Source organism: Lynx rufus, unplaced genomic scaffold (genome assembly GCF_022079265.1).
Source record: "Lynx rufus isolate CCGP_SWC_20201006 ecotype Redwood Valley unplaced genomic scaffold, mLynRuf1.p SCAF_23, whole genome shotgun sequence".
NCBI lineage: Eukaryota > Metazoa > Chordata > Mammalia > Carnivora > Felidae > Lynx > Lynx rufus.
The window spans coordinates 16,211,678-16,232,637 of record NW_025814838.1 but is presented as its reverse complement, the minus strand read 5'-3'; the positions used below and the strand labels follow the sequence as shown (position 1 = coordinate 16,232,637).

At 53.5% G+C, this 20,960-nt stretch overlaps 1 protein-coding gene across 1 annotated transcript in view; it reads right to left on the bottom strand.

Annotated features, from left to right (window-relative positions):
• Nucleotides 1-813: 813 nt before the first annotated feature.
• Nucleotides 814-20,960, bottom strand: part of TEKT5 (tektin 5) — a 39,008-nt gene continuing 18,861 nt past the window's right edge. The window contains exons 6-7 of the mRNA XM_047087129.1: nucleotides 4,654-4,808; nucleotides 814-1,030 (exon numbers count right to left, since the gene is read on the bottom strand). Coding sequence (XP_046943085.1) covers nucleotides 814-1,030; nucleotides 4,654-4,808 — 372 coding nt within the window. The remainder of the gene's footprint in view (nucleotides 1,031-4,653; nucleotides 4,809-20,960) is intronic.

The window sequence follows — 20,960 nt, the reverse complement described above, 5'->3', positions numbered from 1 at the left end:
GAGTATCCGTGTACCAGTGTTTCTTTGAGTACCTGTTTCCAACGATCCTAGATATATACTTAGGAGTACAACAGCTGGGTTATACGCCAGTTCTCCGTTTAACTCTTCAAAGCGATGTGACTTCTGCCTAGAGCTCTCTCTCAACCCTCACCTGCCTCTTCCTGCCCCCCCCCACCAGAACTGATTTTACCTCCTTTTTCTCCCATAGCGATTTCCAAAACACCCCACATAGCAACGCTGGGATTCACACCCAGGACTTGTGGCTCCAAATCCTGGCTTTTTGCCCGGCCCCACACAGCAGATAGCGGCCTCCACCTTGGACTGACCTCATTTTGTACATGAGGGTGCTCCGGCTGGGAGCCCGTTCAAGGCCACCCAGCTCCTAAGTGACAGCTGGGTTCTGGCCAATCTCGGCTCCGGTATCCGGTCTTCAGATCCCGTGGTCTACACACTGTGCTCCTAAAGGGACAAATGGGTTGGTCTGTTTGTTTTTTAAATGTGGTCTGTTCCATTCCCAGGGGTGCCGAGACCCTCTCAGTGCTCCGTCCCCAAGAAATCAGTCTGTCTCCTCCCGGGATCCGCTACGGGGCCGGTTTCTGCAGCAAACAATGACCTCCAACATCTTTGGTTTGGGCACATTTATTTGGGCTCTTCGTACATTTTTATATATATATATATATATAGTTCGGGGTCTTTCCCATGATAGGAGGAAAGGGAGGAAACGACACTTTATTTTATTTTTCTGCCTTTTCCATTTTCACCCTGTGCAGGGAATGGGCGCAGAGCAGGATGCCAGGGGCCGGGGGCGGCCCCTCAGGTGTAGCCCACCAGGCGCGGGGTGCAGGGGAAGGTCTTGCGCATGCTCATGCACTTTTCCTTGTCGATGCACAGCGTGTTGGCCTTGACGACCAGCTCGTGCTCCAGCCGGCACTTGGTCATTACCAGCAGCTGCAGCGTGTCCTGGGTCTCCCGCAGCCTCAGCCTCAGGGTCTGCAAGGTGTCGTCGATGGTGAATACCTCGTTCACGAGCCTGGGGCGAGAGCAGAGAAGGCACAGTTGGCACCTGCCAGGGGTCGGGAACTGTGCCAGGTGCGGGGAGGCAGCCCTGAGAGAGACGGACGAGGCTCGGCCGTCAGGGAAGACAAAGGTGGGACAGGGAGACAAGGCGGTTCGTGACAGGCGCTGCTGAGGTCGAAAAGCGCAATGGAAGACACGGAATGTTTGGGGCAACAATCTGGTGGGTCCTCATTGAGTTCAGTGTCGACTTACCACATGACCCAGCAATGCCGCGCCTCGGTATATACCCACGAGAACTGCAAGGAGACCCTTGAACAGATATTTGGACGAATACCTGTGTGGCACTAATCGCAAGAGTCAAAAGGTGAAAACAGCCCCACTGTCCTCCGACTGGAGGAATGGCCAACCGAAAGGTGGTCCATCCATATGATGGGATATTATTCAGCCCTAACACGGAGGAACAAAATCCTGCCACCTGCTATGGAGGGAGGACCCTTGAAGGCTCATGCTGAGTGAAAAGAAAGCAGACACAAAAGGTTATGTATTATGTGAATTACATGAAACTTCCAGAACAGGCAAATCCACAGAGACAGAAAGATGAGTGGTTGCCCGGGGCTGGAGGGAAGGTTTGTGGGGTGTCCTTTTGGGTGGAATGAATGAAAATGTTCTGGAGCTAGATAGTGCGTGTATCTGCACAACACTTTGAATGTTGTTGGTAGATTTTATGTTGTATGTATTCTGTTCCATTAAAAAAAACCAAAAAACTCTACTAGCTTGGCTAGCGCCATGTGGATAAAAGATGGTCAGGTGGGGTGTCCCTTCTTGGCGCCCTGCTTGGGTCCCCATTACTGGCTGGGGCACCCGTCCTCCCAGCTGCCGTGTGCACTGGCTGTACATATTGACGTTCATAGGTCCACGCTTCTCCAGAGAAGCCAACGGCTCACCATGCACCATGGTGAAGCCAACGGCGCACCTGCACCATGCTCTCTGGGCGCCACTGGCCACGTGGGGTCCGTGGGCACTTGCAATGCAGGCAGAGTAAGGGAGAAACTTGTTTTTGTTAATGGTATTTCATTTTAACTCACTGAAATGTAAATGGAGAAGCCACATGTGCAGCTGGTGGCTACCCAACTGGACAGAGGGCAGGGCTAGAGCATAGAGCACAGCAAAATCCAAAATCGAGGGGCCTGGGTTGTCCTCAGGGCCGTGGGAGGCCCCTGGGGGGTTAAATGGTGTGCGAGTGTTGGAGGGGGTGTGAGTCGCTGACTCAAATTTTGGGAAAATCTCCGGGCCACCGCCTAAAGATGAGATCGGAAGGGGCAAGAACGGGGGCGGGAGAGGCGTTACGAGGTTGTCACAACATCCCCATGGAGTGGGTTGAAGGGTGGACCCCAAAGATGCGCCCAAGTCCAAAACCGCAGGGCCTGTGAAGGTGATACCATTTGGAAATAGGGTCTTTGCAGGTGTAGGTGATCCTGAGGTGAGGTCAACCTGCATTCAGGATGGATCCTAAGCGCAAAGACGGGGCCCCTTATCCCAGGAAGGAGGGGGAGATGCAAGGCACAGAGAGACACGTGGGAAGAAGGCCGTGAAGACAGAGGCAGTGGCGGTGATGCGGCCCACGCCGAGGGCATCACGCACGCCCGGCAACACCAGAGGCCAAGAGGAGTCACGGTGCACACTCTCCCTCCCAGCCTCCAGGGGAGCCTGCCCTGCCACCGCGTCGTTTCACACATCTGGACTCCGGAAGTGTGAGCGAATACAGAAGCGTTGTTCAAGCCACCGGGTGTGCGGTGACTTGTGACAGCAGCCGTAGGGACCTGTGATAGCGGCCCAGTCTCGGGGGCTGTGCCGTGGGTCCCGCCTCTGTGCTCAGGCCCAGAGGACATGCTACCCAAAGGGCTTGAGTTGGATATCAGGGTGGGCTTCCCTGTGGCGGCCCTGGGCTAGGGACAGGTCACATAGAAGCCTGGAAACTCTTGGCTCCCTGGGCCTCTAGCCCAGCGCTGTCCAACAGAACTTTCTGCAGCCGCGGAAATGTTCTGCGCTGTCCAATGTGGTAGCCTCTGGCCACCCATTTGGACTGTGGCTCGTGGACGTCAGGAGCTGAGTTTTAGGATTTGTTTCATGTTCATTAATTTAAATGTAAATATAAACGGGTGTCCGTTCTCGGGAATGGGCATGGAAGGGACCTGAGCCAGGAGAGGGGGCCAGAGGGGGAGGGGCTACCTATAGAAGAAGCAGGAAAGAAGGCCCAGAGGTGGAGAAGGAGGGATGGGGGCGGGCGGCGAGGAGAGTAATGCATAGACGGGGACACTTCAGCTGCTGGAGAAGGCAGATGGCTTGGATCCTATTATCTGCTGAGCTCCCAAAGCCCTCGTGCACACACATACATATGTACACACGGACACACACAGACACACGTGTGAGTGCACGCACGCACACTGCCCGGGGCTACTGAGCCAAACATGGCCCACCCACGCTCCCCGTCTACCCCCTTCGGGGGCACAGCTGGTGGACACAGAGGCAGGGAGCTTGTCCCCGAGTAATGGGCCTTCCAGGACGACATCTGGTCCCTGAAAGCCCTGTTCCGTGAAAGTCCCCTGGGGGTGGGTTATCAGACACCCCTTGGCCCCAGAGGGTGCCGGAACCAACCTGAACATCTAAGAAGCGGGAACTTGTACATGAGGGATCGGGAGAGCTTCCCCCGAGCCCTCACCCGGGACCTGGACCCCTGCCAGCCCAGCTGCAGGGCGACCCCGGGCACGGCACCCACTCCCAGGGTGAAGAACTTCCAGTCATTTCCAGGCCAGCGGCAGGCTGGGGAGCAGGCAGCCAGGTCTTCAAGTTCAAAGCCTGGGGCCACTTTCCCTGTCCACTCCCGGCCAACAAACACGCCCAGCTTTTCTGTTTCCTGAATGATTATCTCAGGCTGTGCCCACATCAAACACCATCACCTGGAGCCACCCAGTGTTTTCTCTCAGAATGTTCTTCCTCCTTCCTCCCCGGCTCTCTTCTCCACATCTCGGCCCATCTAGCTCAGGAGGGGGACAAGCCACAGAGCCCTGGGGCTTTTGTCACGCAGCAGCAGCTAGCTAAGCCAGCGTCCCTAGCACACAAGGCACCCTGGTCACACAAATTTCCGTGTCTGATGGCCTGTTCCTGCCTTGCCCGGCCGTCATCCCATTCCAGACCCCAGCCCCGCGCTCCCAAACCCCCGTTTCGGGGCCTGCATGAGCTTTGCAACCCCTCTCCAAGGAGAAGGGCCTCTCCTTCACAAAGCGGGATGGGCGGGATTAAGCTATTCCAGCGTTCGTGGGTGACAACTTTACAAAGAGGGAGACGGAGACGGAGGGAGGTGTGCTGGAGCCCCTCCCAGGGGCTGGCAGGGGCACGGGGATCTCCGGCCTGGGAGGCTCCCTCTGCGGAGCTCTCAGGGGAAAGCTGGAGGGTTCCCAAAGCACAAGGTGGCAGAGACTATCCAGGGGACCAGAGAACTCTAGCCCCCCGCCCAGTGTCCTGCTGAGTAGTGGGGCTACACATCCTGACTGGTGGGAGGGGTGTCCATTTTTCAGACCCAGGTTTCCTGGGAGCTCGCGGGACCCACCCCTCCGCGTCCTGGCCTCCCCCACTCACTTGAACTGTGGGATGTCCCTGCACAGCTCCACGTTGGGGCGCCAGGTCCGGCACTCCAGCCTCGTCTGCGCCACCTTCAGTGGGCACTCCTTGGCCATGATGGACCTTTCCAGAAGCATGATGGTATTCTCAGCCTGGAAGATCTCCTGCAGCGTCTGCGGGGAACACGTGGGGTGTCAGGGAAGGAGCAGCCCTGGGCGGCAGAATGCCTCAATGGCTCTTTCCCAACCATGAGGGCTGTGGGGGCAGGGACTGTGTTCCTCGAAGACAATCTCAGGATAACAGCTGGGGCACTTCTGGTCACCCAGGACGCTGTGGACACTGGGGAGGGGCAGGTGCCAAGGCTGGTTGTGTTTTCAACCTCCAATACCCACTGGAGTTAGCCAATTAGTGTTCAGGCAAAAAAGGGACAGAGAGGGAGAAAAGCCTTTAAGCACAGTAAGGCGCACCAGGGTGGCTCAGTGATTAAGCATCCGACTTCGGCTCAGGTCATGATCTCACAGTCCATGAGTTCGAGCCCCAAGTCGGGCTCTGTGCTGACAGCTCAGAGCCTAGAGCCTGCTTTGGATTCTGTGTCTCCCTCTCTCTCTGCCCCTCCCCTGCTCATGCTCTGTCTGTCTCTCTCTCTCTCAAAAATAAACAAATATTAAAAAAAAATTTTTTTTAAAGACTAATACAATAATCCAAAACAATAGCTAATCTCTGAACCGCTTTAATCCGAATTAATCTAGGTTGTTCTAGATCTTTTTATAATCCAAAATGCACCTTTCTAGTAACTAGATCAGTAAATAAACTAGAAAGGAAGAAAAGAAAGGGAGAAGAGGGGAAAGAGGCTCAAAATTTTCTATTTATGTGTAGAAATATTTTCCCCACTCTAATGCCCTGTAGAGAAGACATCAGCTGTAGCTGGTGAAGTACAGATCCCAGGAAGGGACAGGAGAGAGGCTCCTGGGGGCCCGGAATGTTCTATATCTTAACCTGAGAGGAGTTCCATAGCTGTAAACACGGGCGGAAGACCCTTGTCAAAATTAATCAAGCTGTGCACTTCACTGGAAGACTGTCATACTTCAGTAGAAAACAAAGCTAAAATCGGAAAAAGGTCATTTGCAGGAAAAGATTGGCAAGGCGTCGACATTCGTGTTGGGGGACTTTTATAGGATTCTCTCGACGTCTGTGTGTTGGAAATTTTCCATAATAAAAAGTAACAGCATGAGAGGACGAATAAAGAACGGGCACCAGAAGGAACCTGATCCTGCCCTTGGCCGACATAAGCACACCAGAACTGAGAGTACTCAGCAGATGTCACCTCACTGCGGCTGACATGTCCACTCTCCTCCCTATCATCACCGTCAGTGGCTCCCGTTTCCCTGGGGACCCCTCCTTCCAGAAGATTCTTTGTGGGTGGGCTGCACTAACACCCCTTCCAGACTTGGCAGGGCCGGATGGCGCCCCGTTCTGACAAGCCTGCCTTCCGCTGTCTGTTTGTCCGTCTCCCCCGCTAGCACGTACGCTCCAAGAAGTTGGGGGCTTGTCCATGCCGTACCCCCATCGCCAGGAACAGTGCTTGGTGCAGAGCGAGGGCTAGCAGATAAAAGCCAGCACACCCAGTTAAAGGTGAATTTCAGATTGACAACAAAGCACCTTTTTAGTATATGTGTCAGCTACCACGCCAGATACACCTGCGCTAAAAAAAAATGATTTGTTGTTTCTCCAATATTCCTGTTCAACTGGGACAGGCTGCTTTTTATTTGCTAAATCTACAAACTCTCCTCACGGCAGGAACTCAATAAACAGTCACTTAATGAACGAATGAGTGAGTGACTGAGTGAGTGAGTGAGTGAGTTACAGGGAGCACTGGAAGCCTAGATGTTTAGCCAGCTCTCCCCCATCGTCCTTGTCCACCCTGAGGCTTGGGAACAGTGTACCCTAAACTTTATATGGGTCCGGTCCATCTCAGATTTCAGTATCGGAAAACACCACTGGCACATGAGTGTGCCTGCCTCCTGAATGGAGCAGGGATCACAAGCGTGAGACCCAGTCCCCGCCTTCGAGGACATTACATTCATATTGTTTTCCCTCTTTTTGTGAGCTAGGAAATGCTCACAAGTCATAACCTACTGACTATAACCCGATGACATAACCTGATGACTATTGTAGCTGGGCTGAGCCCGTATTCTACGGGCACAAGAAATTAAAAGGCAATTTTTTTCCAAAGAATTAAAGTCCTGACTTCCCTATCAGCTTAGGGAAAAAGCCCGGAAAGAGCGTGTTTTGCTATTTCAAGGTAACAAAAGGATGTCCTTTTCCTATTGGGGTGGAGATGGGTGGCAGGGCTATGGGGGGTCAAGGGGGCCACTGACCCTCCTTCAAAGCCCATGAGGAGGAAGGCTGGCCTCTCACCGGGTCCTCACGGAGCCACCCAGAACCAGAGTGCCACTGACCACATGTTGGTTAAACATTATCCCGTATGTTCTGTGCTCGGCACATGAGCACATGTAAACACTCAAGTGCAGAGACAGCTGTTAGAACTTGTGGGGATTTTCCTTAAAAACCTGCCCCTTTGTGTGTGTGTTGGGGGGCGGGGGAGAGGGCTGGCACAGACGTGCAAATCTCCAAAAGCACCACCCCAGCCTGGTACAGAAGAAAATCAAGCCTTCTAGAGCTGAAAAATGCTTCTTGGCATCACATTACCCCATGCAGAAAACAGCCCCTCCCTCTCAGATCTACGCGTCTGTGGCCTGTTGGCAAGGTGGGGTAAGGAGGACATCACTGAGGGTTTGGCTGCTGGGGTGGCTGCCAGCCGTGCCCCCTGCCTGAGCCCATGAGGACAGCTCCCAGGATGCTTTGCTTCCTCTTTGCTGCTGCTAAGACACCCTTGAGCTGCTCCCAGGCTGTGTTTATGTTGGTTTCTCCCGTTGGCTCTCTTTGTCCCCTGGTCCCCAGCTCAGGGCTCGGCCAGCCTCCCTGGGGGCCTGCAACTTTACAAGAGGCCTGACTCTTGAGTCGAAGGGTGGTGCTCACACTCATTCATGTGCTCAATCATTTCTTCATTCACTCATTCTTCTACGGTCTCGCCGATCCACTCGTCGACTTACCAAATGTTCACTGAGCACCTATTAGGTGCAAAGCACTTGTAGGAATCAGACACAGCACTGAACACAACAGACAGAAAACCCATCCCGGTGGAGTTTACATTCTAGTGCAGAATTCACTCATTCGTGTGCTCCTTTATGCGATAAATATTTATTATACGCAACACACACCGCTTGTGAAGCACCGACAAGGCTTTGCAACAACCGTAAGTGCTCCCTTGAGCATGGCAGAAATTCAAGTTCCTTCCACCCTCTCTCTGTTAGGAAAATATGCATTGGATGTGGTTAGTGTGCAGGACATTGGTGGGGGACGGGGCCACCCAAGGGGCCTGCACTCCATGTTCTCCAGGAACTCTCTCGCCAGCACAGCGGAGGGACAGGGACGCAGCAGCCGCACCATGAACTGAAATTCATCGATTCTCTTTCAAGCCTGCCAACCACTTCCAGGGGGTCACGCGAGCAGAGGTGGAATCCAGAGGCTTCCGCAGGCAACAGGCTGCAGCAACATTTTAACAAGTTTGCTCTACTTGCCTTATATGTATTCTTGTAGCTCCTGTCCAGTTATGGCAAGCGCCGCCAGTTTTCCATTTACACAAGGGACGGAAATACGTTTTAAATGAATGTGTTTTTAAGCCCCTTTCAGGGACTGGATTTAAACTGAAACATAAATAATAGCCCAGGTGGCCGGTGGATCTGGTGACATCAAGAAGGTGGCCCAGGAGCGACTGGATTTGGGAAACCCTGTATCACACTGTCTCCCAGGCACACGGATGCAGCAGGTGGAGCGGGGCTGGGGAGCTGGGCGGGTGGTCACAGCCCAAGTCCCCTGCCTCCCTCTGCTGGCGTTGTGGGGGTGCTGGGTGCTGAGTGTTGTTTGTATCTCCAGGCCACCACCTCCCGTGTCCCCTTTGAATTTCTTGAGCAGACCTGCTGGTGCATTTTCCAGAATAGTAGGGGTTTTCCAGAATCGGCCCCTCTAGAATCCATCAATGACTCACACCCAAAGCAAATCTGCCCAAACTGTTCCCCATAACCTGGTGTCCAGCCTCTGTCACTCACAGCCAGGGTCCTAGAAGGGAGGAAAAAGCCACACACACACACACACACACACACACACACACACACACACACACTCTCTCTCTCTCTCTCTGTCTCTCTCTCTCTCTCTCTCTCATTCTGTCTTGGGGACAGCCCCTGTCGCCCACCCCAGTCCTACCCACGTGGGCAATGACTCAGCCTCCACAAGTTTGAGGAATGTGACCTCCAAGGGCCAGGAGCCAGAGACCAAGTGGACTGACCAGGGGCAGGAGCCTGAGACACAGTGGCCTTGACCTTCATGCCCAAGAGGAAGCTAAGAAGTTGCCCGGTGCTCATGTAGGCACCAAATGCCAGCCTGGCCCACCAAGCTCCAGGTCAGCCGGGTCCTTGGACCCCAAATTCCCTAACATCCCGTGGGAGAAGAGCCCTGGGTCTAAGAGGATGACCCACATATCCCAGTATATCCCCTCCTGGGTATATACTGTGGGAACCCGAGACTGTCAGGAATAAATGTATCAAGGATGTTCCATGCGGTATCACTCGTAGTGGGCAGGAAGCTGGCAATGGATGCCATTGACCATGGAGAAGGACGAGTAAGAGATAGCAGACGGGCACTGCAGACGATTTTGGTGGCCATTAGGTGTAGACTAGGTGCGGGTAGGACCAGGGGTGGGTCTTTAAAACTACGCAAGGGGAGAAAAGAAGGCAAACGAGTGAACTCTATTACACAATCCCTTTGGAGAAAATTAAAAATCCCTGAACCTACAACGGCCATGCACATTTTGTAAGAATACATCTCGACCAAGAGGTCCACGTTCAACAGTTAAAACGGTCATCGATGGGAAAGTCGTCTATGTGAGAAAAGGAGGAAGCAGGAAGGACAGGATAAAAGGAGGGAAAAAGAAATAAGCAAGGGGCTTTTTATAAACAGGATGCACCAAGAAGTGAGGAGTATGATAAAGTCATCTCTCTTCCCTGGGGTCAGAAAGGAAAAAATTCCCACAACCCTACCAGATTTAAAGTTTCCTTTTAAAATAACTTCTGTAGTTTAGGTTTTTTTTTTTTTAATGGGAGAAAGCCAATTAAAAAAAAAATACCATCTGATAGTAAAGGGTACTGATTCTGGACTTTGGCTGCATGTCAGAATCACTGGGAGGGTTTTAATTTTTTTTTTAATATTTATTCTTGAGAGAGACAGAGATAGAGAACATTAGTGGGGAAGGGGCAGAGAGAGAGAGAGAGAGACCCAGAATCTGAAGCAGGCTCCAGGCTCTGAGCTGTCAGTACAGAGCCTGATGCAGGGCTCGAACTCACGAACCAGAAGATCGTGGCCTGAGCCAAAGTCAGACGCTTAAACAACTGAGCCACCCAGGTTCCCTGCTGCGATGGTTTTAAAAAATACAGATGCTTGGGGTGTCTGGGTGGCTCAGCTGGTTGAACTTCTGATTCTTGGTTTCAGCTCAGATCATGATCTCACGGTTCATGGGATCAAGCCCCATGTGCGGCTCTGTGCTGACGGTGTGTAGCCTGCTTGGGATTCTCTCCCTCTCTCTCCGTCCCACTCACTCTCTCTCTCTCTCTCTCAGTCAAAATAAATAAACAAACTTTACAAATATAGATAGATAGATAGATAGACAGACAGACAGACAGACAGACAGACAGACAGACGGATGGATGGGCCCTTCTGCCAGCAGTTCTGATTTCGTGGGTCTGGGTATCAGGATGTTTCAGGAGCTCTCTGAGTAATTCAAAAGTGCAGCCACAGTCAAGCCCCATTGGTTCAAGCGGTACAGAGACACATGAACATTATGTCTCCAAGGGAAGGAAGCAGGTTAATGACCACAGTCATGGACTTGGTGTTGTCAATCAAGGCTGTCTGTCTTGGCAGGAAGCCCCAAGTGAAGTCAAGTGATCAAGTTCATCCCCAACACTGACCGAGCAGGTCGAAGGTACTGTTTGAGATGTGCACGTGGGCTTGGGCTTCCAGAAAGGGGTCTGGGGAAGGAGTAGTAGCCTCATCATAAGGCTGAATCCGAAGCCAACCACTTTAAAAACCTGACACTCCAACCCCCAGCCCAGAGCTGTGCCCTTCTTTCACCGTGGCCCGGGTAATCCAGACCCCGGCCCAGGCAGGCAGGAAGCCCAGTGCTCGGGCAGTGTTTCAAGGTGGGAAGGTCTGGGCAAACCCAATACCCTGATCCCAAGGTCAGGATCCCTCAGACTCAAGGCACCTGTTACATTCATACGTGTGTGTATGTGTGCGTGTGTGCACACACACCCTCATACCCACCCACACACACAGAATGAGTGTCCCAGATACCGACACCTCCCTTTACACACCGTCCCCTCTGCCTGGATACTCCTTCCCCAGACACCCACATCGCTCGTTCGCCTCCTTCAGGTTGTGGCTAGAACGCGCAGAAGAATGCAACCCCCGACCCTGGCCGGCACTCCCAACCACCCAAACCCCTACTGTATTTCTCTCCAGTCCTTACACCTGCTGACATAATACATGTTTTATTCATTAATGTTAGTCCTCTCCCCTGACCAGGAAGCAAACTCTGGGGCGCCTGGGTGGCTCAGCCAGTTAAGCGTCCGACTCTTGATTTTGGCTCACGTCATGATCTCACGGTTCCCAGGATCGAGCCCCGTGTCAGGCTCTGTGCTGCCAGCGTGGAGCCTGCTTGGGGGTTCCCTCTCTCCCTCTCTGCCCCTTCCACGCTCACACACTCTCTCTCAAAAAAAAAATAAATAAATAAAAATTAAACAAAAAGAGGACAGACGTTGGCAGTAGCCTGCCTGACAATATCCAAATCCTAGCCCACGCTTGGTGACCTCAGCAAGTGTCCAAGGATCTCGGAGGCTTTCCGGTAAACTGGGGATGGTAATACCCCCACTGCACAGAGTGGAGGTGAGGGCACGGGGTGGCCAGCCCGGGAGGAGCTCCCAGAAACCCCAGCAGGCGTGTGAGAGCCCCCTCCACTGCCCGGCACACGGAGCCGTAAGACACACACACACACCCATCTCCGGAGCCACATGAACAACAGGGGGTCGTGACCTGCTCTTCCAAAAGCAAGCATGTGCGTGCATGTGTGTGTGTTTCTCCCACAAATATTCCTGGAAAGGACCACAAGAAAATCATCACGCCCCTTCCCCATCTTTCCTTGGCCAGGTAGAGGCATCTCTCTCTCTCTCTCTCTCTCTCCTTCCCTCTTTTTCTCTCTCCCCAGTCCCTGAGCTCTGAGGGCTTCCCAGAAGCACCTCCTCTCCTGCAGGCCTTAGGGGTGTTAACCTTTCTGCTCCCACAGAGCCCAAGAAGCAGGGGGCGGGGGGGAGGAGCTCGCGGGGCAGGGCGCAGCCTGGCTCAGAGGCTGGGCGGGCCGCCGTGCGATTGGCCCAGGGGGGTCACCCCATGGGAGGAGTCTCAGCGGCCGGGGCCCAGAAGCTGGCACACGGTTGGGAAGGAGGTGGCGACGGTGCAGGGCTCACCTCACTCTGCTCCCTAGGCCCCAGCTCTGTGCCCTGTGAGCTGCAGGCCGCCTGCCAGTGGGGGCTGTAAGGCTGAGGGTCGCGCAGCGCACGGAGGGTGGGGAGGGGCAGGTCACTTGGTGCCACCGCGCCCCTGTGCGGTCACACAGAGCCACGTTCAAATTCCAGCCCCCGACGGGGAACGGGTCACTCGATCCCCCTGTGCCTCGTGCCAGAAAGTCCCCCACGTCCCCTGAGCCCCTTCTCACTGAGCCAGACGCCGGCAGGGGCGGGGGGGGGGGCTCCTGTTCTCACCTGCAAACCAGCACGACACTAGCTCACCCCCAACGTTGCTGTGGGCATTAAATGAGATAAGGTGGGTCAAGTGGTCAAGATAAGGTGGGTCAAGTGGTCAAGATAAGGTGGGATAAGGCACTGGTCAAGTCCAGTGCCTGGCACTTGCACAACCCCCACCCTGCAATGTTCAGTCTGTTAGATTTGTCCTTTGGGATCTTTGGTCTTTTTCTTTTTCTTCTTCTTCTTTTTTTTTTTTAACATAAGACAATAGGAAACTGAGATTCACTTGACAGAATTTGGCTCTGCAGGCAACTCAGACTCCCTCAGACCTCCAGTCCAGGGCTCACACTTAACCTCCATTAACCCACTTATTTGGGCGTAAGGGGTCAAGGCAGGGGTCGCCAGTGCAAGGGAGGAGGAATGTCCTCTTTCTCAGCTTCCGGAATGTGGCTCAGAGAGGGAGCCGGTGGGAGGCAGATGGTGGGCCACACGCCCTCAACCCTCCTCCCCCAACCGAAGTTCTTTCTGTTAACCGACCCCCCTCCAGGCAGATCCCCAGCCACCAGGGTCTCCGTGCAGGGGGTCTCAGAGGTGGGAGCCCCACGCGGGAAGTCAGGAGACCCAGATTCCCGTCCAAACCCTAACACAAACCAGCTGTGGAACCAACACCCCCACTCAGCCACTGGGCTGCACTGGCGATTTCCTCATCCGGCAAATGGGGACCGGGGCCTACGCTCCTCCACCGGCTAGGATGCTACAAGGCTCCTGGACCAGGTGATGTGCGCTATACCTCAAAGCATCATGGGTCTGCCCCGTGCGCCTGGACCCACTTCCCTGAGACCCAGCCTGAGACCTGTTAGCTGCAGGTATGGCCCTCTGTGTTTTGTTTTTTTTAACGTTTATTTATTTTTGAGAGAGAGAGAGAGAGAGAGAGAGCAGGGGAGGAGCAAAGAGAGAGGGAGACACAGACCTCGAAGCAGGCTCCAGGCTCTGAGCTGTCAGCACAGAGCGCAATGCGGGGCTTGAACTCACAAATCGTGAGATCGTGACCTGAGGTGAAGTCGGACGTCCAACTGACTGAGCCACCCAGGCGCCCCTTGATTTGGTTTTTAAGTCTTCAAGTCAAGTTTTAGGTCTTCAAGCCTTCAAGTCAATCCCCTTCAGACGTCAGGGAGTCCCAGTACACAGCCTTCTGGAGCATCTTGAGGATGCTCTAGATAGTGGACAGATGTTTCCGGAAAGGTCTGTGGGGTAGGTATTTCAGGTTTTAGGAGCCACACGGTCTCTGTCACAACTACTCAACTTGGTCACGGCAGTGCAAAAGTAGCCACAGACAACACGTAAATGTATGGGGTGGGGGGGTCCTGTGTTTCAATAAAACTTTATCTACAAAAACAGGCCAAGAGGGGGCAGAGTTGGCCCCGGAGCCAGAAGTTTGAGACCCCTGCCTGTAGCCCATCACAGAGGGAGCCCCAGTCATCAGAAATGGCCCATCTCATACAAGGCTAATGCTCCTCTGAGGTTTCCTGCATTTAGAGAATAATTTCTCTACTGCTCTGCTACTCAAAGTGGGGTCTGTGTACCAGCATCACTGGGTTCTGAGTGCTTATTAGAAATGTTGGGGCACCTGGGTGGCTCAGACATCCGACTCTTGATTTCAGCTCAGGTCATGATCTCACGGTTTGTGGGTCTGAGCCCTGAGTCGGGCTCTGCGCTGAGAGTGCAGAGCCTGCTTGGGGTTGTCTCTCTCTCCCTCTCTCCCTGCCCCTCCCCCACCAAGATAAGTAAATAAACTTAAAAAGAAATGCAGGGTATAGGCCCTACCCCCGACCTACCAAGGGAATCTGCATTTTAACAAAACCCTCAAGTAATCCCATGCACATTAAAGTTTTAAGATGGCAGGACAGCGCCGGATTCGTAGCTGGAGGCAGATCTCTCTGGCCGCCATTTGCAGGGTGGACAGAGGGGACCAAGATGGCCAGTGGGCAATGGAGAGGCAGAGGACCCACATCAAGGCGGGATGGAGAGACACGGAAGTCACAAGGTCACGGGACTACTGAGAAAGCAAAGCAGGGGGCACTGGTAACGGATGGGAGCACGCCAAGGGAGGAGAGGCCAGATTTCACACACCTCAGCCTGCCCAGCCCCTTAAAATCAGTAGGAACCGCCTAGAAGACAGGTGGGGGCACCACCAGCCTGTGTTCGAATGCCCACAGCACCCTGCTGAGCATGTGGCCTGAGCAAATCGCCAAGAGAAGGAGACAGAGAATCCCAAGGAGGCTCTGCGCTGTCAGTGTAGAGTTCAACCCGGGGCTCGAGCTCACCAACAGGGAGCCGAAATCAAGAGTCAGATGCTTAACAGACTGAGCCACCCAGGCGCCCTGACCAGAGCACTTTCTGTCTGTTCATCTGTCCCTCCATGTATTCGTCTATCTACTTAATTATTTACTGCCCTTTTTTTTTTTTTTTTTGCCAAGCCTTAAGCCAGGAGACCAGGGCTCCTCAGCCTTTGCACTACTGACATTTGAGGAAGGGGAGTTAACACAAGAAAAGCCATGAGAACCCTGGCTACACACAGGAAGTTTAGTGTTTAGAGTTACGGTTAATCTTCTCTTTTTCCCTCTTGCACCCTGATGGCCAAGCAGACCGTGATCAGCCACCCTCAGCCCTTGCAGGGGAGCAGCTGAGGGCAAACCTCCCCCCCTACCCCATCCCTCCGTGTGCGCAATTGCCAGGTCCGCCTAGGCCAAAACCAACCTCGAGGCTCAGCAGAAAAGTGCCCTGATATTCCTGGCTGGAACAGAAATCCATCCAAAGGCTCTGAAAGTCGGGGGGAGGAGGGGAAGGGGTCCAACGAGGTTGTTGGCCATGTAAAACTGTCTGTCGGCGTCTTGTCTTGTGACAGCAGAGAAAGCATCTAAGGCCAGGAAATTATTTTTGATGTGGAGGAAAAAAAAATTGCATTTAGCAGTTCCAGCCGGCCTGAGGCTTCTGGATGCTTTGTGCAACCTTGCAAATTCATTGTTTTCCAAATTGCGCGAAGCCAAGAGGTTTCCAAGGAGATGCCTGGCTCAAAGGCAGCTTTCTCAGCTCAGGAAGGGAGAAGGCCGCTAGGAATCCTTTTGCTGGTCAAATGGTGGAAGGTTTTCAAGTGCAGCCAAGGCCAGGGGCAAGGAGAGTGAGGACAGGAGTGTTCTGGAGCGACCACACCAGAAACTCAGGTCGTGAAGGCTCCGGAGCAAACTCGGCACCTTGACATGCGGAGACAGATATGTCTTTGTTGTGGGGGCCTGTCCTACGCCTTGTGGAGTGTTTATCGTTATCCTTAGGTTCTACCCATTATCTGTCAGTCCCACGCCTGCCTCCCAAAACCTCTCCAGACACTGGTAAATACCACTGGGGAGGAAATTCACCCCGGGTGAAGAGCAGGATAGATGTTGACTAAGCCCTGCTCCCGTTGAGGGCTGTCCAGAGGTGGCCAGCTGCCTTCAGGCAATACAAACACCAGCTGCTGAGAGGCTGTCTGAGGTCAGGGGTCCGGCAAGTCCTGGAGGGGTTTAGACACTGGTGGAGTCTCCCTGCTAGAGAGGACACTTGTGTGAGTAGGAAAATTCATGGCAATCCACTAGCGCAGGCTTTCAAGCGTCTCCTTAACATTTATGACAATTTCTAATTAATTGTTTATTTTTTTAAAAACCAGTCTCCCCCAGTAGAACGGAAGCCCCCTTCCGGGCAGGGATCTCACCCGGTTCGCATTATATCCTCAACACCTAAAGAGTCTAGTACATAAGATGTGCTAAGTAAACAGCTGCAAAGGGAGGGGATTAACACCCATCCGTTCCACGTCTATGCCTGGGATACACCTGGAGAACTTGTTAAAACTCAGATGGATGGGCCCCAGAGTTTCTAATTCAGAAGGGCTGGAAGGGAGCCCAATAATTTGCATTTCAAATACATTATTGGGTGAGGCTGATGCCTCTGGTCCAAGGACCACACTCTGAGAAAACACCGGTCTGAACTCAGAACCTCTGGTTCTCCATCTTGGCTGGGGGTAGCTCACAAGGTTGGATGCCTGGGGCCACACCCCAACCACTTAAATCAAAATCCCTAGAGGTGAGACCCAGGCATGTGGGTGGTTCCAGTGTGCAGCCAAGCACAAGAACTGCTCACCTGCCCCTTCCCCTCTGATCTCACAGCTGGCAGGATTACTCCTGTCGCATACATCGAGACACGGAGATTCAGAGGAGTTAGTTACTTTCCCAAGATCCCTTAGCTGCACCAAAATTCATCCCTGGTCTTCTGACTCCAGATGCCATGTTCTTTCTGCCACCATGCCGTTCCTCCCTCCGGATTGGAGATCAGACTATGGTTTGTTTGTTTTTTTTTTTACCATCTTTCCAGCTGATACTCACGGGGCACCAATACGGTCACCGACACAGCTGTTTTTTGTTTTTTTGTTTTTCTCCCAAACGTCTGCCAAACATTACTGCTCCCATTCGAGAGATGGGGAAACCGAGGCACAGAGTGGTGAAGCAATCCGGCCTTGGCCATTTAGCCAGAAAGCGCTAGAGCCAGAACTCAACGCAGCCATCCACACTGCACCGTGGGGCTGACACACGGGGGGGATGAAGGATGTCGAGATGCAAGAAAATTCTGGACCTGGACAAGGCAAGCAGATGCAACAGCTAGGAGCATACAAGAGGCTGGGCGGTGGCTCCCGACCAGACAAACAGCCAAGGACCCAAGAGTGGACAAGTCACACCTTGGAAGAAATTAGGAAACCGCTAGGTGCTCTCTGCCTGGGCCAGGCTGCCTCTTACAGGCTTCCTGTCTCCGCAGAAACCAATCCCAGCGACTGCCCCACCCCCGGCTTCCAGTCGAAGCGTGTGATTGGCTGACACCAACTAAAGCTCTGGCGGTGGGAGGAGGGAAGGAATAGCTTCCCTGAGCCTTGGCGGCGCTCGCAGAGTGACCTCAAGACAGCTTCCTTTGTATGGTTCCCCCCAACGGACCCTTGCTGGTTCTGTCCCATTCTCTCCCCACCTCTCCTGTCCCATCCCTCCAACTTCCTGCGTTTGTTGGACACCTTCCCAGCTCCAGACCTCTGCTCTGTCTTCCTGATGCCAGCAGCTTCTCTCCCATTTGTTCAGTGTCAGTGCGGACAGGTAATGGGTGATACGGTCCCCCCACCCCCAACCATCACCCTGCCATTTGGCACAGGCCTCAGAACCGCCCATACCTGAGCTCTCGGGGGGGGGGGGTGCCCCTCACGCTGAGTGTCCCCAGGCACACGTGGCCCAGGTACAGCAAGGAGACCTCGGATCCCTTCTGGGGCAAAGCAGAGCATCAGGCAGAGACCTACCGCATGCCGCCCCGAGGCTTCTCCGGAGTTAACCTGCCACAACCCACATACCATCTTCACAATTATTTCCGATTTTTCTTCAAATCAACTCCCTTGACAAGCGTTACTTGAAACGGGATCTTTATTTTATTGCCACAAGTGGAAAACGAATCTCCCTGGCCATTAACAGAGGCTACCATACCAAGAGAGAAAATGGAAAAAAGCAGCGAAGTCTCACTCAGTTCTGTTGCCTTTAAAGGTTCAAAGCCTGCCCGAGACTGGATGGCTGTCAGATAGAAAGACGGTCAAGGCAAATCAGTATCACGCCAAGGCCTGATGCCCTCGGCAGGCCTGATGGAGAGACCCCGCAAAGGGAACTTTCTCACCGAGCTGCAGTGGTGTTCAAGGCCTGGCCCTTGCCCCCCCCACACCAGACTGCCCTCTAAACTGGGCCAGTTTTAGAAAGAGCCGTCAGTAGCTTGGCTGTGGGTACCCGTGCTGGACAGGATCCGGCTGCTTGCAAACCACCAAAGTATTTCCCACTCCACAATGGGTTCCAGACCTCCTTGGACAAACAGAGGGGCTGGCAGAGGGGTGAGGCCCTCACCCCTCAGACGCTGTGCCTTCCTGCCCTGGCCCGGCCTCCCAGGGAAAGCGTGTTCTGCTGGTGTTAATGACCCCTTGGAAAGCAAAACTCCACAGACACCCCAGAATGAAAGCAAAGGCTTTCAAGGTTAAAACTCACAGTCCCTCTGCATTCTGTTAAACTCTTTCCGTGCCCGGCTGCTTTATTCATCTGCTCTCCGGCATTTCCTCCCACGCACTGAGCAAAACAGGCCAATGCACGAGCCTACTGGAACCCGGGGAGGGGCCCAGATGAGCGAAGTGGGCAGTGATGGGATGCGGTGGGGACCAGGAAAATTGCAGGGCCCGGGCCCTGTCCGAAAAGGTGGCGGCCACGCAAGTCCTGCCCGCTGTTCCCCTGTGGAAACCTGAGCTCAGAGTTGCTAGAGCTACCTGTTTTTCAATGGAACCTGAACTTGAACTCACGAACCGCGAGATCACAACCAGAGCCAAAAACAAAGAGTCGGACGCTTAGCCGACTGAGCCGCCCAGGCGACCCTACCAAAATACTGAAAGCAAAAAAGCCAAAAAACAACTCTAGCAGAGTATGTAAAAACATAGGGACATGAACGTCCGTAGCACCTTTATAGGTTGCAGCCCGAACTGGAAACAACTTCACGTCCTTCAACAGGTCAACGGATAACTGCTGAACGATAAGGAGTAAACTAGGACCCTCCCTTGTGCTGAGTGAAAAAGCCAAATTAAAAAAAAAAAAAAGTGTACAGGGTAGGTGTCCCTTTATAATGTGGTCTACAAAATGCAAATTCGTCTGTACTGACAGAAAGCAGATCAGTGGTTGTGGGGGGTGGGGAAGAGATGACAGGCACAAGAAAGCCTTTCATACATTGACTACCTTGACTCAGGTGATGGCCTCGTGACATTTATTTGTCAAAACCACTCACATTGTACGCTTGAAATATGTGCGGCTAATTACGCATCAGGGATAAATAAAGCTGTTAAAAGAAAAATGTGAGGGGCCGAAGAGCAGGCCCAAGACTCCTAGTGTTTGTCCTTGGACTTAAACCACCCAGCCAGCCTTTACTTGATGTGCCGGGCGCCATGCATTTCGCGAGGCGCTACGTTGCAAAGGGGAGGGGCTGCTGAGAAGTTCTCAGGACCACAGTGGGGCAGAGCAGCCTGCTCAGGGTGAACATGGGGATCCACGGACACTGGCAGTTTCTATCCAGACAGAGGCTGCACTCTCGGGCCAAACTCCCAAGGTTTTCGGAAGAATCCAAAGCGGTTGAACTTTTTTTCAAGGTAAACCAAATGCCCTCTTAACTAGCTGCCAGCTAGTCCATGGAAAGTACCAAAGGCAAACAGGGCAGCAGGGAGGCCACAGCAGTAATCCAGGCAAGACATGGTGGAGGCTGGGCCAGGGTGGCGGCAGAGGGGGCAGAGAGAAGCAATGAGATTCTGAAAATAGAACCAACCGGATTTGCTGATGGAGCGGACGTGGGGTGGGAGAGGAAGAGAGGCATCCAAGTGGTCTCCAAGGTTTGGGATGGAGCGCCTGGAAGCACCTGGAAGCACCTGGAAGCACCTGGAAGCATCTGGAAGCATCTGGAAGCATCTGGAAGCATCTGGAAGCATCTGGAAGCCGGAGCCACAGAGGGAGATGGGAGGGCTCCAGGTGCAGCAGGGAGCAGGGTGGAAGTCCTCAGGGTGAAGCTTGCTCCTGTTTGCTGCCCTTGATGACAAGAAAGCCCACCACGCATGCAGGGAGACAGCTGTCCACGGTAAGTCGAGAAATCCGACTTCTCTCTTTGACAGCCTGACAGAGGCTGCGCTTCTGGCTTATCCTGGTCCCCCAGCTCCTGGCGTCCTCATTTGCTCCGACCACACCAACGCTCAAGATGGGAAAATGGGATTTTGACTCGTCAAAATCATGACCCACCGAGGGGTGGCAGAAACCCCAGGAAGGGCGTTTGCCTCTGACCCGCAGGAGGGGGTAAGCAGGCCCCATCCGTGAAGGGAGGGCTGACAGGGCTCGGCTCGGAAGCTTGGAAAGCAGATGCCATCAGGGCAAATCTGATTAGACTGGAGGGCCGAGGTTTGCCTTTTAGAAGGGTTTGGTTCCCCCTAGTATTGAGTCTGGAAGGGAGGAGGACAGGGAGGATGAAGAGGGAGGGAGAGAAGGGGAGGAGACGGCTGCATACCCAGAGGTCTGTTGAAGCCAACTCGCTCTATCACCTCCAGTCCAGCTATTTCCTCCTGGCAGCACTCACACCCTCGTCCCCCGCCCGCCCCAGCCTGTTCAAACCACAGACCCTCAGGCCCCTGACCTGCTCAGCCAGAATCTGCCTTTCAACAAAATACCCCGGGTACTACCGACCATTAGCGTACATGCAGAGATATTTGACACGCAGGGGTCTACACTGCTGTTTTCACCTTCCCCCTCCCACCACTCGTCACACAACAATTCTTTCTTCAAATAAACTCAATTG